General features: G+C 33.0%; 1 protein-coding gene across 1 annotated transcript; it reads right to left on the bottom strand.

Annotated features, from left to right (window-relative positions):
* Nucleotides 1-9,953: 9,953 nt before the first annotated feature.
* Nucleotides 9,954-12,435, bottom strand: LOC125190337 (G2/mitotic-specific cyclin S13-7-like). The gene is made up of 9 exons (XM_048087614.1): nucleotides 12,393-12,435; nucleotides 11,899-12,028; nucleotides 11,740-11,788; nucleotides 11,433-11,654; nucleotides 11,244-11,342; nucleotides 10,893-11,141; nucleotides 10,658-10,816; nucleotides 10,394-10,572; nucleotides 9,954-10,286 (listed from the first exon to the last, which is right to left on the bottom strand). Exons 1-9 carry the CDS (start codon nucleotides 12,418-12,420, stop codon nucleotides 10,148-10,150), a joined length of 1,254 nt encoding a protein of 417 aa, XP_047943571.1. The 5' UTR covers nucleotides 12,421-12,435; the 3' UTR covers nucleotides 9,954-10,147.
* Nucleotides 12,436-15,688: the final 3,253 nt, after the last annotated feature.

Raw genomic sequence — 15,688 nt, 5'->3', positions numbered from 1 at the left:
GGTGGATCTTGTTTTCTTCTTTTCAGCTTTTATTAAGGTTACTGTTGTTGATGCTTTTTCTCTTCTGATTTTTTGTGCGTGTGTATGTATTTTTATTTTCCTACACTTGATTGCTTTTACTTAATCCATGTATTTTCGCTTTCTTTCTTTCTTTTTTATTTACTGGATTTATTCTACAACGAGTTACGAGTGACACATTTTTTGCGTATTGTAAGAAAATAATGTTAATAATTAAAATAAGAACTTTTCTCTTGAACTTATTTTATATTAATAGAAACTAGATAGTAAAGTTAAACAGATAATAATGTACATGAAGCATTTCTCAATATTATTTTATCTAAAAGTATTTCATTATTATCTTTCTATTTTAATTATTTATTACTCTATTTGTTTATAATAAGAATTTTATTTATCATTTCCGTCCGTACAATAAGAATTTTATTTCATTTTTACCGTTAAGTAAATTTCATAAGAGCATCTCCAATAGCGGCTAGCCCACCGGCTAGCCGAACCATTGGAATCGGCCAGCGCAATTTCCTGATTGCCGCCGTGCACTTTTGAATAGAGGTGTGGTCGGGTCTGCCAGCCGCATCGTGCCTGAAGCGGAAATACAGATATCGACGCTCCAAAGCGTCAACGATACGCATAAACAACTCCATGCGCATTCTAAAACGCCACCTGAACATGTTTGCGGGAAACCGCGGGTTCGGAGCGAAGTAGTCGTCATATAGCCGCTGATGTGTAGCTACGTGATCCCGATCAATCATTGCTCGGCGGTGGACAACGGGTGGAGGGCGAGGTACCGCCTGCTGTTCGACCCTTCGCATGTACCGCTCTATCTCGCGGTTCATGTAGGCCTCCGTAGCCTCGTTCATCCTGCCGTTTGTACTCCTCAAGCATCCCCACCACTACCACCACTACCACCACAACCACCACTGCTACCACCCGCGTTACTCATCGCTCGATGTTGCTCTTGTACAGAAATTTAGAGAGAGAGAAAACTCGTTAAAACAAGTGATGCAAATGAAAATGAAACTAAAATCGCGTATATATAGTTTTTCAAATTTTTTTAAAAAAATAAAAATAAAAATAGCGTTGCCTGATTGCTCGCCGATCGGCACGCCACAATGGCGGCCAACGTTCGTAAATCGGCGTGCGCTCGCCTATTCTCTCGCCGAAATTGCGCTGGCCGATTCCAATGGTTCGGCTGGCGACGCGAATCGACTAGCCGGTGGACTAGCCGCTATTGGAGATGCTCTAAATATCAACTTATTCCACTTATATTTTTTAAAATTTGTGCTCAATACGGGGAAAGATGGGGGAGTATCTATTTTTTTAAGAGTGAATTACATATTTAGGACCTATACTTATCACGACGAACGTTTGCGGTCCCTATACTTACAAAATATCATTTGCGGTCCTTATACTTGTACTTATGCACGTTTTAAGGTTCTTTTCACTTTCTAATATTTTTTTGGACAAAAATACCCCCAAAGAAAAAATTTATACACTATTTTCTCTCTTTCATCCTCCTTCTTTCTTTTTCCTTTGTCTATAATAAAATTAGAACTAAAATTATGGGTTTGTTAATCTTATTTCCTTGTATTCTGTTAAATTTTTTGAGAAATTTAATCATATGATGATAAATTTTATATTTCCACGTCATTTTTCTTCATCACACTAGAGTATTTGTGATTATGCTTCAAATGTGGAGTATTATAGTTAATGATCCCGTAAATAAAAGATTAAAAATTTGAACGACGAATTTCAACAAGTGAATATTTGAATCTAATCAATCGTAAAGTGAGGAATAATAAGCGATAAATGGAATGTATGAAATTATGGTAATTTTGGTTGTGTGTATTTAGCAAGTGCGCAGCGCCCGCGACTTATGTGGGTTCTCACATCAGAAATTTATCTTCGCAATTCTAACAAAATAATGTAAAATAAACTTCTTAGCTGAACATTTGATTTGTCTAATTTCCTTCTTCAAATATGTCTCATCTCAATTTTTGTACTAATTATACAAGTCATTTACAAAAAGAAGAAAGAGAAAATATGAAGAAGAAAGAAAAAGGAGAGAAAATAGTAATATATAAATTTGCCCTTCATCTATTTGGGGGTATTTGTGTCCTAAAAAATGTCAAAAAAAGAAAAGAACCTTAAAACGTGCATAAATATAAGTATAGAGACCGCAAATGATATTTTGTAAGTATAGAGACCGCAAACGTGCGTCGTAATAAGTATAAGTCCTAAATATGTAATTCACTCTTTTTTTAAAAGCTGAAAGGGGGTACTTGGTAGTACTTCTACTTAAATCAATTATAACCAATTTCATTTTTAGTTTTGTATATCAAAATTAATCACTTTATATTTATGATAAATTTCTCAATTCAATGAAATGAAACTCTCATAGTGCGTGCATACTCAGTACACACACATAATACATACATTCACAATATCAATTCATTATGTAGTAGCAAAATAATATAGAGATATAAACAAAAAATAAAATAAATATACAATTAAAAGTCAATGTCAAAAGTTAATTTTTGATTCACAGAACAAAGATTTTGAAATTGAATTAGTATAATATTATACTAATTTATAATTTAATTTAATTTAATTTAATAAATTTCAACTATTACGATACAAATTCAGTTTCACTGTGTACCATAACCCCCCTTCCCTAACATTTTTGTATTTGGTGAGGGTATCATTTATTTTCCCAACCAAAATCACTAACAACGGATCTATCTCAAGGTAAATATAATTACTGAAAAATATCTATTTTCAAAAAATTATGTCTATATCCCACAAAATATATATGCGCACAAATGACGCGGTGAGCTAAAATTCACACGAAATATGTCCTTGATATATGACAAAATCACCAACGAATGTATCTCAACATAAGTATAATCATTAACAACGAATATATCTCAGTGTAAATATATACTATAACTTTTTTACATCATGTTATAATAAATTGAAATGAATAAATAGATTATGTTTTTTCGAGCCCAATCTCTTTTTCAAGTCTTTACTATCGTTACATACATCATAAATCCCTACATCGCAAGTTCTCCCAATGATCTACACAACTCAATTTCTATGAAATAAAATTGCAATTCAAATGTAAAATAGTGTGAAAGCAATCAAAATTAGAAGCAAAAAAGGGAGTTTTGGGTGCAGACATAGTGATGAAATATACGAAATCAATAGATGAGGTGAGAAAAAGCAAAGAGTTGTGAAACAACGTTATTGGAAAATAAAGAAAGTGTTTGTGTAGAGCAGTTACAACTCTTTTTTCCATGTGCGAGAAAGCGAAAAATTGTTACGATCAATTGCTAACTTTCTTAAGTTGTTAATTCCTCAGCGCAGTGTATTAAAAATGTCAACGCGATGACATTAAAATGTCAACACATAATTTTGTTGAATTTCAATATAATGTATTGATATTATGTGTTGACATTTTGATGTCACCGTGTTGACATTTTTAATACACTGTATTGATGAATTAGCAGAGTTATCAACTTAAATAGTTAGCAATATAACGCACCCCTATATTTTAATTTGTAAGAGCAACTCCAAGGGAAGAAGGTAAATGAAAATGGTATATCATGTTTATACTTTCTCAAAAAGTGCAATATACCTTTCTAAAAATCAATCAACTCCAAGGATACAAGGTATATCATTTTAAAAAAAATAAAATAATAGTACAAAAGTATTAAAAAAACATAAAGTGTAATACCTTCTCAAATACCTTCTCCCTTGGAGAATGATTTTTTATGAAAAGAAGTAAATATGGTGGTTATATGATTTTACCTCTTCATTGATGGAGAGGTAAAGATACCTCTTCAAAATGGGAAAAGATATAATACCTTCTCAAATACCTCTCCCATTGGATAAGGATTTTTCATGAAGAAAAGGTAAATATGATAGTTATATTAGTTTACCTCTTCATTTACCTCTCCCCTTGGAGATGCTCTAAGTAAATGTAAAATTACTAAAATACCGAGTTGAAACATCATTCTTTTCTCCGATTGTAATTTATGTACTAGTAGTATATATTTTTCATAGAAAGTTACACATTATCGACACATAAGCATGACACGACATGGTCCGGTCACTTTGAATTCTTTTAGAATACTAGTAGTAATATTATTGTTCGTAATATTTTTTGTAATTACGGTTAAGTTAGAACAGAATCGATGGCATAGGTTGAAACACTATTTAAAGCTCCAAGTCTCTAACTATTTAATGCTCATAAGTTTTTTTACCTATTTTCAATTCAAAGAGATATTGACTTAGAGTAGTTGTAAATACCCATCAATTCGTGTGTACTTCAAAATTGTATCACACTGATTCAATGAACAAGATTTAAAAAGGAGTACTAAAGTTACTAAAGTGTCGTCTTCGTATGAGGTGTACTAAGAAATATTTCTTCCTAGAGTATAATTCAGCATATGTATATTTTGTTTCATGTAACTTGCATCAATTACATGTGATGGAATATGCGACATTACTGGGCGGAAAAAAGATTAATGTCTCTACTATGATAATTTCAAAAATGGAAGGTTCTCTACTTGCTTTTGTTACACTAGCAAACTGCATTGTGGAAAACTTGGAGTATAGTAGCTGAGTTACTTATATTATTATGGTTTACTATGTTCAACTAAAAACCTAAAGAGAGACGCAACCAGTGATGTTAGTATAATTTTGGTATGACTTAAATATAACGTACATAAGGTTATCGACATTCACAGCTCTTAAATCATTCATTTTCTTCCTTATTTATGGATCCACAATTTTTTACCGCTTTCTTTATTTAAAAAATTAACACCCAAAACCACTATTCATTTCCTTAACGATTTATAGCTTCCACCTTTTTATTTTTCATTATTTCTTTTATGTTGTACTCTCCGTTCCATTTTAGGAGGTCTAATTGAATCTGGTAGGAATTTTAAAAAATATAAGTAAAAGTTTGTTAAAAAGATAGTGAAAATTTGAGTTACATTTATTAGTTTTATAGTAATAAAATATGAGCGGAGTGAAGTTAGTGGAACGTGTGACCTATTACTATTTATCAAATATTCCAACTGAGACCCCTAGGGGAGTGATCAATTGCTAACTCATCATTTAATTGCTAACTACAACTAATTTAAGGCCACATGATTTTAAAAAACGTGTGGTCTACAATTTGACACGTGTAATTTTCGTTTTTATTAATTAAATCGAAAAAAATTAAAAAAAAACGCCAAATTAGGGTTTTGGATGAAAATGTCAATATAGTGTTTCGAAAATATCAACACAATGCTTTGAGAATGTCAACACAAATTTAGGATTGACATTATATATGCTTTATATTGACATATTATCTTAGCTGTATTGACATTAGCCTGCATGTACGAAAAATACGAAAATTCTAGATTTTTTTTTAAAATTTTGACGTCAATAACATATGCATGTAGTATATCGTTGGAATCTTTATAAAATTATCTTTAATTTGATATATGTTATATGAATTTAAAGTTTTGGGATTTCTTTTAAAAGTTAGTTATAACTAACTTGACATTAAAACCCCTATTGATTGTTATTGGAATTAATCCATATAGCCTTATTGACGTTTTTTGTTGATCGTATTGACATTTTGTGGTTAATGATCTAGGCCTTTAATTTGAATATCTAATGGCTATTATTGAGTTGTAGTTAGCAATTAAGCATTGAGTTAGCAATATAACACTCCCCGAGACCCCTAATATGAGACGGACTAAACAGAACTCCTAAAGTGGAACAGATAAGGTAATTTAGTCATCTCAATTTATTTAAAATAGTATTATACTACTTCAGTCTTTGAAAAAGAAGTATAAACTTATGAAACGACACGATATTTAATGACAATTGGTAAAATAAGATAAAAGAAATGGTAAAGTAAGAGAGAGAAAGAAAAATTGAGTAAAGTAAGAGAGAGAAGTCTTTGTAAAATAGAAACTTTTGAAACGACACAAGTTTTATTAATGCACAATTGGTAAAATAAGATAGAAGGATTGGTAAAGTAAGAGATAGAAAGGAAGGAGGGGGGAAACGAGTAAAGTAAGAGAGAGGAAGAGAAAAAGTAATGGAGATAGAGTTAGTGAATTGTGTAGTTCACTCCCTAAAATAGAAAGTTTCTCTCTGAGCATCACAAGGGGCAATTGCCCAAGCTAAAAAAATTTATTTATATTATTTTGATCATTAATTTTTAAATTTTTTTAAATTTTCTCTATATATGCCCCTTCTCCAATTCTTAAAATATCTTTATATGTATTTTTGTCCTACCTATATAGAATTTCTGGATCCATCCCTGCTTCTATTCATTTCAATTTTCCAAAATTTAGTTTCTGCGTTTTAAATTCGATGCGTGGACTTCAGACTCGTTGAATGATTTTGATAGTAGTAGGAGTATATAATTGTAACAAAAATAAGGCCGTAAATTGTACTTGCAGGATAAAGTGATCAAGATAAGATGACCTAATAAAAATATAATTATATGGGCAAAAGATACATAATATATTAGTCATTGGTGCGTGGGGTCGCCTTAGAGTAGGTTGAATATCTTCTATTTCAACAGATCTAAATATATAAAATTATGGTTTTTAACTGATTCAAAATAATTACTAGTATTCTGTATATATATGAAGAGGGTTGTTTATTAGGTTAGATTATTGTCACAAATAAAGGTAGAATTTACATACAGTAGTGTTATAAATAAAACGAGAAAGTAATAAATATTTTATTAAAAATGGATTAAATTTGGTTGAATTCAATGCAAGTTGAAGTTGACAAATGTAAATATGAGTAACTCAAATTCAAGGAAAAATGGCAAGTATCGGAATCCAATTATTGATCCTTCGATTTTAATTTATTTACAAGGAGAGTAATTTAATTTTTATCTATATATATTGGTCCTTATTATTCTACCACTATGGGAATTTTCACTTATATTTTTGTCTAATAGCTATGAAATTGAAAAAAATCACTTTAATAAAGGAGCTTAGACAATGTGCGAGGAGTGAGGTCGTGTTGTCTATTCAACACACGATTCTACTCTAAATAGATAATAATATATACACAAAAATGAAATAGAGCTAAAAATAAGTGTGATTTTGTTACACTAGCTAAGCTATGAAGATTGTACAATGATAAATAGAGGGAGACTGCGACATCGATAAATTTTTCTACAAAAATCTTGTTGGTCACATGGTGTGACACAAGACTTATCTAACCCATATGCAATAACATAGGTGTGATGTTGTTATTATTCGGTTGTGTTTTGATATAAAAAAAATGGTATGGTGGGGTTGGAGAGAGAAATTGGTAGCTTTGTGGGGAATCATTTTCATTTGTAAGTTTGTTTTGGATGTGGGAATCATATGTGGTTTAGATGCGATTATTGCTTAGATGTTGACACTCTCACAAAGTGAAGTTGTCATTTTCTTCTAAAAACGTGATTCTTGTGAACTCTAGCTAGTATTCATCGTTACGCTAAAATCCCCCTTTTTCTTCTTTTGTTTTCGATCTTATCTGTATTTCGAATATCTTAAAAAAATTGTCTTGGTATTTTGAGTATCTAAAAAAAGGAAATTTTGTCTTAGTATTTTGAGTATATGAAAAAAAGAAAAAAATTGTCTGGGTTATGATTTTCATTTCTATTTGTATCTTGATAATCTTAGAATAAGATATTTTTACTAATTTTTTTAAAAAGTGTGATAAAATCAAATATAAAGTCAAAGGAAAAATATTACGCGAATGCAAGTATAGGGTTAAAAAGCTATAACAAATATAGAAACAAATTTACACTTTGAGGAATGGTCCCAAATTCCCAATTAATTTTATAAAATGCAAGTATAGGGTGAGAAAACTTACAAATATAGAAACAAACTTACATTTTGAGAAATGGACCCAATTAATATTATAAAACTTAAAATAATATTAGTATAGGGATGTGATCAAATGAAAACTCTAAATATTGTACAAACTAAAAACTAAAAACTATGATCTGGACCATTGAAAAATGTCAACAGATCACAAAAAGCATCAACATGAAAATATCAACAGAATTTCAACGGTAGTCAATGATTGATGCAATGTTGATATTGTGTTGACATTAAAATCTTAAAATTTTATACTGTGTTGATATTGTATTGAAACTGTGTTGAAGCTATATTTGAAAAGTTTTGAGTTTATACAATATATAAATTTTCATTTTATCACTACACAGTATAAAGGTAAAATCAATGACACGACGCAGTAAAACCATCAAAACATTAATACTTTTGAGAATTGAGAAACAATTTGAGTTAACTGCACACACTATTAGATTAATGCATTTGCTGTGCTAGACACATGCATGTTCTACCTAATTTTAGGGGTTTAACAATGCCAAAAAAATGTACTGCAAAAAAAGACAAAATTAGAAGCAAGTTGTCGACTGAATGAATTAAGATAAGAATACGCAAAATTTGGAATGCATTTGAAACACTGCTTCATAAAGCAGATCAACATTCAATACGACACTCGAAATTCGCTACTAAATCCTAGTATATGATAGTGTAATTGAATAATTCAATTCTCAATTTCTGGTTAGATTTCACACTCGTGATTACAATTTACAATCTATACTACAACAAATATTATCCTTTTTCTCAAGCATGATTTTACGTTACAATGTTGTCGATTTCCCGTCTCCGACCGGATCATACTCCATATGAGGTAAATTATCCCTCCATCCACCGTTTGAAGAGTTATTTTGACTCGATACGGATTTTAAGAAATTATTTAACTTTATGAAGAAAAGTAAAGGGAGAAAGTAAGTGCATGTGAGAACAATTTTTTATATTAGTTTTATATTGGATTGTGAGTGTAAGAAGTTAATTGAATGTGAGGTCTGTACACCAAAAGTGAAAAAAAGTAAATGGTTCTTTAAATCTTAGACAATCCAAAATGACAAAATGATTGTTTAAATGGTGGACAGATGAAGTACTATTTTGTCTAGTCCAATTTAAGGACGGTATTATGTTTTACGGCTTGTATTGAATTATGGTGACGAGGTAGATGCAATGCTGCACCAGAATGGTGGTAAATCCTTAGCCAATTGGAATAAGAGTTTGCAAGAGCTCATACATATTATTCTCTTCGTCTCTCACTCAAAACGTGACATTTACATTTTCTAGGATGTTTCATTATTCTTATAGACACATTTTTTAAAATCAAATCATTATTATCTCTATTTTATTATTCTTCAGTTCTCTCTCTACACAACTTACAAAATATAATTGCATACACATTTTTTTGAAATAAAATCATTATTATCTCTATTTTATTATTCTTCAGTTCTCTCCCTACATAACTTACGAAATATAATTGCATACAAATTTGTGACGAACAGGAAAATCCATAGAACTACATAGTCTAAAATAGTATAGAATTCATGTGATATTTAATCCAAGTTAACATTTACTAAATACATGTATATATATACAAATTTCAATTAATAAGCTCGATGCATTTCAATGAATACGTTGTAGGATTGGGATATGGTCGTGGAGCAATTAATAATAACATCAATTTATATAAATTTATAACGTACTTTTTGTGGTAGTAGTTAGATGATCTTATCCTGTCTTAGAAGGGAATTATTTTGGGTGCATTGATGTGATGTGTGGTAGTTTAGATGTAATGATATGTATGCCCTATAATTGACTTTTGTGGTTCCCTAAATCAATGAAATAATGAAAATAAAATGCACAATCAATACCATCCTTTTTCTAGCATGATTTTACATTAAATTCAACCAAGTACAAACTTTATAGATTGTTAGGCACACCAATTAATAGATCCTTATTACATTTCTAATCGTGTTCAACTACAATAAATACGCTAAAATGAATCAGTTTGGCTTATAGTAGTAACAAGTAAAAACACATTTGTAGCAAAAAATATTGAGAATTCGTTTATCTACAATAACCAAGTTTTGATAATCTTGAAGATAGAAGACATGAAAAGATTGATTATCTCTGCAACTACAAGAATGTAGTTTTGATAACAAGATTGCTTATCTCTTCAACAACACAAAAAAAAATCCAAAATGAAGCATCCATCTTAATCAATTAGCCAAGAGAAATTTGGCTGGTTGAAAGAGTGCAACTCCCCCTCTCTCTGAGCTGCTGTATTTCTTGTATATCCCCTTCAGTTTCTGAAGTCCAGCCAACGCATGCAGCGCCACGAGCTTCTTAACACAATCCCTACAAGCAGTCATCATCACCACAACATCAACACAAAAAAACATCAAATTCATTAAGTTAAGGTTGCTTAATGTCAATGACGTGGTTGGTAGTTTCAAGATTCTCACATGAGCTGTTGTTCTGAGAAACCAGTGTGCATTTTGAGTGTCTCATTCCACGCTGGAGACTTCTGCAATGTGCATCTTGCTGCGTAGACTGCTGAGGCAGCAACCATAGAGGGAGAGTACGCAAGAATCTCGTAGTCCATCATCCCTAGCTCAGCGAGAAAATAGACCATATTCTCCACCTACAAACATGATCTAATCATCATTCATCACACTAGGTGATTAAGATACTTGGAAATGTGTCGTGGAGGGGATGCGTTTTCTTACATCAGAACCGGTCATTGATGCTTTGATGAAGCGAGCAAGGAACACATATGGCGTTGGGACAGTCAAGTTCCACTCGAGCTCCCCCAGGATCCTCTTCTCCATCACCAAGACTTGCTCGTTGGTGTAGCTTCTATCCGAGATGCACACCAAGTCATTCACCTACAAAAGATCACATGAGACCTAGATAACCAAGCTGTGTAACTTTTGTTAGATCAAAATGAACTCTTCTGGCAACCTGAGGCGCCCATATCTCTTCGTATTTGGAGGCTATGAGCATTGCCCCCATTCCCACCAACTGCAGCTCCCTTCTTAAAATAGTCTTGGATGCTAGAAACCTATCAATGATGTTGATAGTGAGGTATAGTGTCTCAAGAGAGAGCTCGAATTTGTAGTGGACTTGAATCAGCCAATCAATTAGAATTGCTCTCATTCTCTCATTTATCTCAGGCTGTGAATCCATATAGTCTTTAGCCCTTCCCTCATTCTGCAAAATGTATAAAAACATCACCAACAGCAACATATATAGTACAATCTAATTAATCTCTCTTTACCCCTGAAACATTGATGTATTATCATGTATATATACCTCAACTGACTTGTAGAACTTATAAATCTCCTCAACATACTCAACAACAGCCAAATCATTGCCCAAATCCTGAGCATCGATATCAACAATCGTTGCAGCCTGCAAAATAGCCGGGGAAACCACACATGAGAATTGGGGGAAACTGCAATAGCCCTCCAATTGAAAAAACTAGGGAGCAACATATGTGACCTTGCTTCTTGCTGTGAGGGCTGAGGTGAGAGTTGGAAGCTTCTTTTTCGGCTCAATTTCCTTGCTAAGAAGCTTCCTCTCCCTCACTGGAACTTCATTTGAATCCGGGCTAATCTCAATGATCTCCTCCGGCTTAGGTTTTGTGCTCACAGCTTTCTTCTGCACCGGCCTACGCGCCACCGCCCTCTTCTCTGGCAGAGCTGCATTAGCCTCCAGTGAATTCTGCAAGATTCAGACAACACAGATAAGATAAACCAATTGAATTAAATGAATAGCAGAGAAGAAATAAATAGGGTTCAAGAAGAACCTTGTTGGTTTGAGCTTGTGCATTAGCGAGTGCTCTAGCACCAAAACTCCTAAAAAAACACACACTCAACACGATCAAGGGGTATCCAAAGTTTTCATCTTTTCTTTTCCAATATTCGTGAGAGCATGAAAAATGGTATTATTTGAGAATTGATGATACCTCGTAACAGGTCGAGAAATCCGAGGAATCGGTTTGCCTTCAACAGCCCCATCAGCAGGGATGAGATTCCCAATGTCTCCCAGTGCGCGGCGGCTCTTCCTCTCCGCCGCCACTTTGTTCTGTTTATTCGCTGTAAAATTCACAGAAGCAAGGTTAGATTTCATTTGAAGGAAAAGGAAATAATCCAAGAAAATGAGAGAAGGAGAATAAGTCATCTTGATTATCAATACATTGGTCACCTCTCCCAACGGAAAATTAGGATCAAAAGGGTGAAATTAAGAGATTATGAATCCATCTTCAATCAATCAAAAACAGTGATCACGCCCCAAAACAAATGATTTCTTTTTTAAGATCAAAAGGGGTTAAATCGAGAGAATCCATTTCCCTTTAAACGAATGAATAAAAGCATGTCATCTTCAACAAGAAACAGTGAAAGATGGTACGAAAAAACAAAAAAGGAAAAAATTTAAAAAGAAATGCAGAAGATCACTTACGTTGTTGAACCATCTGCCTTGAGGCCATTCTCAGAATCTTGGAGAAAATAAAACTCTAAAACCGTCTTCTTCTTTCTCTCTCTCGCTGGAAAAGTAAGGGAAGTTGATGAAGAGAGGGAGAGCAAATGGGGTTTTAAGGCAACACAGTGCGGCGATTAATTTCATAATGTTCAACGGTCTCATTGATTTGAATTTTCCAACCGTTGGATCAAATGGATCGATCGGTCTAGATCTGTTTTACCATATTAAGCCAATTTAACTTGTTTGCGTCATCAAAATTACTATTGCTTTGAATCTTCGATTCACCTTTTATATGTTATACACTTATTGGTGATAAATCTTTTTTTTATTAAAATGGGATGAATAATATTTTTAAAAAAATCGAGCATAGCAACATAATGAAAGTTTTGTAATGCTATGGACCCAAATTAACTATGGAGTACATTTTTAGGCGTTTAAATTTATAATTTTGTAAATAAATTTGCATTATAAATAGATCATTCTTTGGAGCACTTACAATGTGTGCATATTGCATAGACACAAAGATGTTTCTTTTAAGAAAAGAAAAACGGTGATGAAGGATGGAATCTCATAGCTTGGGAAACCATTCAAAAACCGATCAATCACGGAAACTTAGGTAAGGGTGATATCTCTACCAGAAATTACTCCCCCCGTCCACGAAAAATAGACCACATTTGCTATTTTTGGTTGTCCACAAAAAATAGACCATGTTTAAAAAATGAAAGTTTTAATAACTTCTCTCTTACTTTTTTCCATTCTCTCTTACTAATAATATGGACCCCACATTCCACTAACACCACCTCTCTCTTACTTTACCAATTTCACATTAAAACCCGTGCCATTCACAATGTGTCCTATTTTTCGTGGACTGAGGGAGTATAATTTATTGTTCAAATGGTGGTGGAGGTTCGTTGAAGAGCAAACTCTGTTGTTGAAGGAAAGTGTCTAACAAGTATAGGGCCAGATCATTGGCTTTAACAATTTTAACGAGGCAGTGGACCATGCAGCTAAGAAAAGCATTCTTGTGAAAGTTGGTGACGAGACGTATACAAGCTTATGGCTCGACTATTAGACAAAGACCGGAAGTCTAAAAAAGTAAAAATCGTTTACCTAGACTGGTTATGATACCGATGCAGAATGAAAATCTTATTGAGAACATGGGGGATTGGGAAGAAGAAGGCTGGAGATGGAATTTCAGATGGAGAAGGAAAATATTTGCACATGAAGAAGACTTAGTTGGTGACCTCCTAGCAGCCATGAACCAATCAAACATTAGGGATGTGAGGGTGTGGTTAGGTGATAAGTCAAATCCTTTTCCAGTATCTAATTTTGTCTAGTAGGTTTTCCAGCGAATGGAGAAGGAGAGCTCACCCCCGTACCTTACCTAGGTCGAATACATTGGAGGAACCGCGCCCCACCCCGAGCTCAACTTCATCTATGGCTCATTCTCCAAGGAAGACTCAATACCAAATAGAGTTTGCACAAGTTAAATGTCGTCGGCATTGAGGATATCAATATGTTCTATGCATGGAGGAAACGGAAACCATCGATCACCTCTTTTTCAGCTGCAAGATCTCCAGCAACCTTTGGTATTATTGTTGGCAATGGAACATATCTCTCTATCACCCCAAACAGTGAAAATGTCCTTCCACTCTTGGTTCGACACTTCTTTCAAAAAACTTGACTAGCAGTTATGGATCGCTATGTTCTAAGTCATCACATGGTCCATTTGAGATATTCAGAATAAGATTACTTATCAAGTTTCAAGCATATTTGGAAGTTCGAGGAGAGAAGATTATTTTGGTGGATGAGTGCTTAGGCAATAAGTACGTTGTTGCAACGCACTATGCACACGACACCAAAACATATATGCTTGCTTGAGCATACAAAGTTGTTTTGGCCAATAGATGGACGATACGTGATAATCAAATTTTTTTCATCTGTATATACGAACACATTCCCAACACTTCCAACGTTTATTTTTTTTTTCTCACTTATCATATGGATTCATTACATATTTTTTACATACCACAAAAAATGCAAACAATTTCCCTAATGAGGGTATGTTTAAAATGCATCCTAATTTTATACCAAAACTAAGCCCAAATATATATGAACCCTTAGGTCAAAAATTGGATGATTAGATCTATGATTTCGCCGACATTAGTTATATGTGACTTGGACATTATGGGTAAAATGGTTCGATTGATAATTGCATTATGTATACATATAATTTGAAAAATATACAATACTTTATTGGCAACATACACCATACTTAGGGCATTAGAGCATTCCCAACAGTTTCCCTAAAACCTCCCTGATTTCTTCTAACTCCTGCCACATCAGCGCCACATCAGCACCATAATTTATCCCCAGTTTGTAGCCAACTTTTAGCCAACTGCTCCAATGGTTTCTCCCTTATTTCTCCCTAACTCAACATTTCATTTTTACATCATCACTAATTTAATTGTTTTATTTTTGTATATAATAAAGCTAGCTAATTTAATTTATAAGACAAAACAAATAATAATAATAAAGTTCGTTGTATTAAACACGGGAGAGAATGAAGAGAAGGTGTGTATTTATAGGGGGAAAATTAAAAAAAAAAACAAAAAATATATTTATCGCCGAATTATCGCCCACAGTGGTCGGCGATAGTCCGGCGATTTTTCGCCGGTTGGCGATAAAACGGGAGGAAAAATCGCCGAATTATCGCCGACCTCTCCCATTGGTCGACGATAACTCGGCGATAGACGGCGAAAAAACGCCGACTTTTAGCCGGCACCATTGGGAGTGCTCTTACATATACTACACTTATAGCATTAGATACACTACTTGTGAATTTGAAAACATATTTAAACAACATTACAATTTATTCAGCATCACGAACATTAAGTTTAGGGCATTACATATACTGCACTGAGGACATTACGTACAACTGCTTCCAAATTTAAAAACACACTTTAACAATATTACATTTTTCGACATTATATACATTGAACTTAGAGCATCGTAGCAATGCAAAGAAGATCAAGTCTTTATAGAATTATTCAAATTATAATTTTATGTGTTTTTTTCGTCGGAACGTATGCAATTGAAATTTCGTTAGAATCCTTGTAAATTATATGAAAAAATAATTTAAATTAAGAAAGTTATATAAAATAATTAAACTTTTAGGATTTTTTTAAAAAAAAAATTCAAGGATTGACTTAGATTAAATAAATTATATAAATCTATCATATATTGCAATCTAAGCAATTAATTATTCTAATTTA

Source organism: Salvia hispanica, chromosome 5, assembly GCF_023119035.1.
Source record: "Salvia hispanica cultivar TCC Black 2014 chromosome 5, UniMelb_Shisp_WGS_1.0, whole genome shotgun sequence".
In the NCBI taxonomy this organism is placed as follows: domain Eukaryota; kingdom Viridiplantae; phylum Streptophyta; class Magnoliopsida; order Lamiales; family Lamiaceae; genus Salvia; species Salvia hispanica.
Note: the sequence above shows the minus strand (reverse complement) of the source record. Positions and strands in the feature narration are given on the sequence as shown.

Coding starts and splice junctions, on each gene's coding strand:
- LOC125190337 (XM_048087614.1), bottom strand. CDS start 12,420: ATGGCCTCAAGGCAGATGGTTCAACAAC. Junction 12,029..12,392: donor AAGGCAGATGGTTCAACAAC/GTAAGTGATCTT, acceptor TGAATTTTACAG/CGAATAAACAGAACAAAGTG. Junction 11,142..11,243: donor AGTTCTACAAGTCAGTTGAG/GTATATATACAT, acceptor TACATTTTGCAG/AATGAGGGAAGGGCTAAAGA.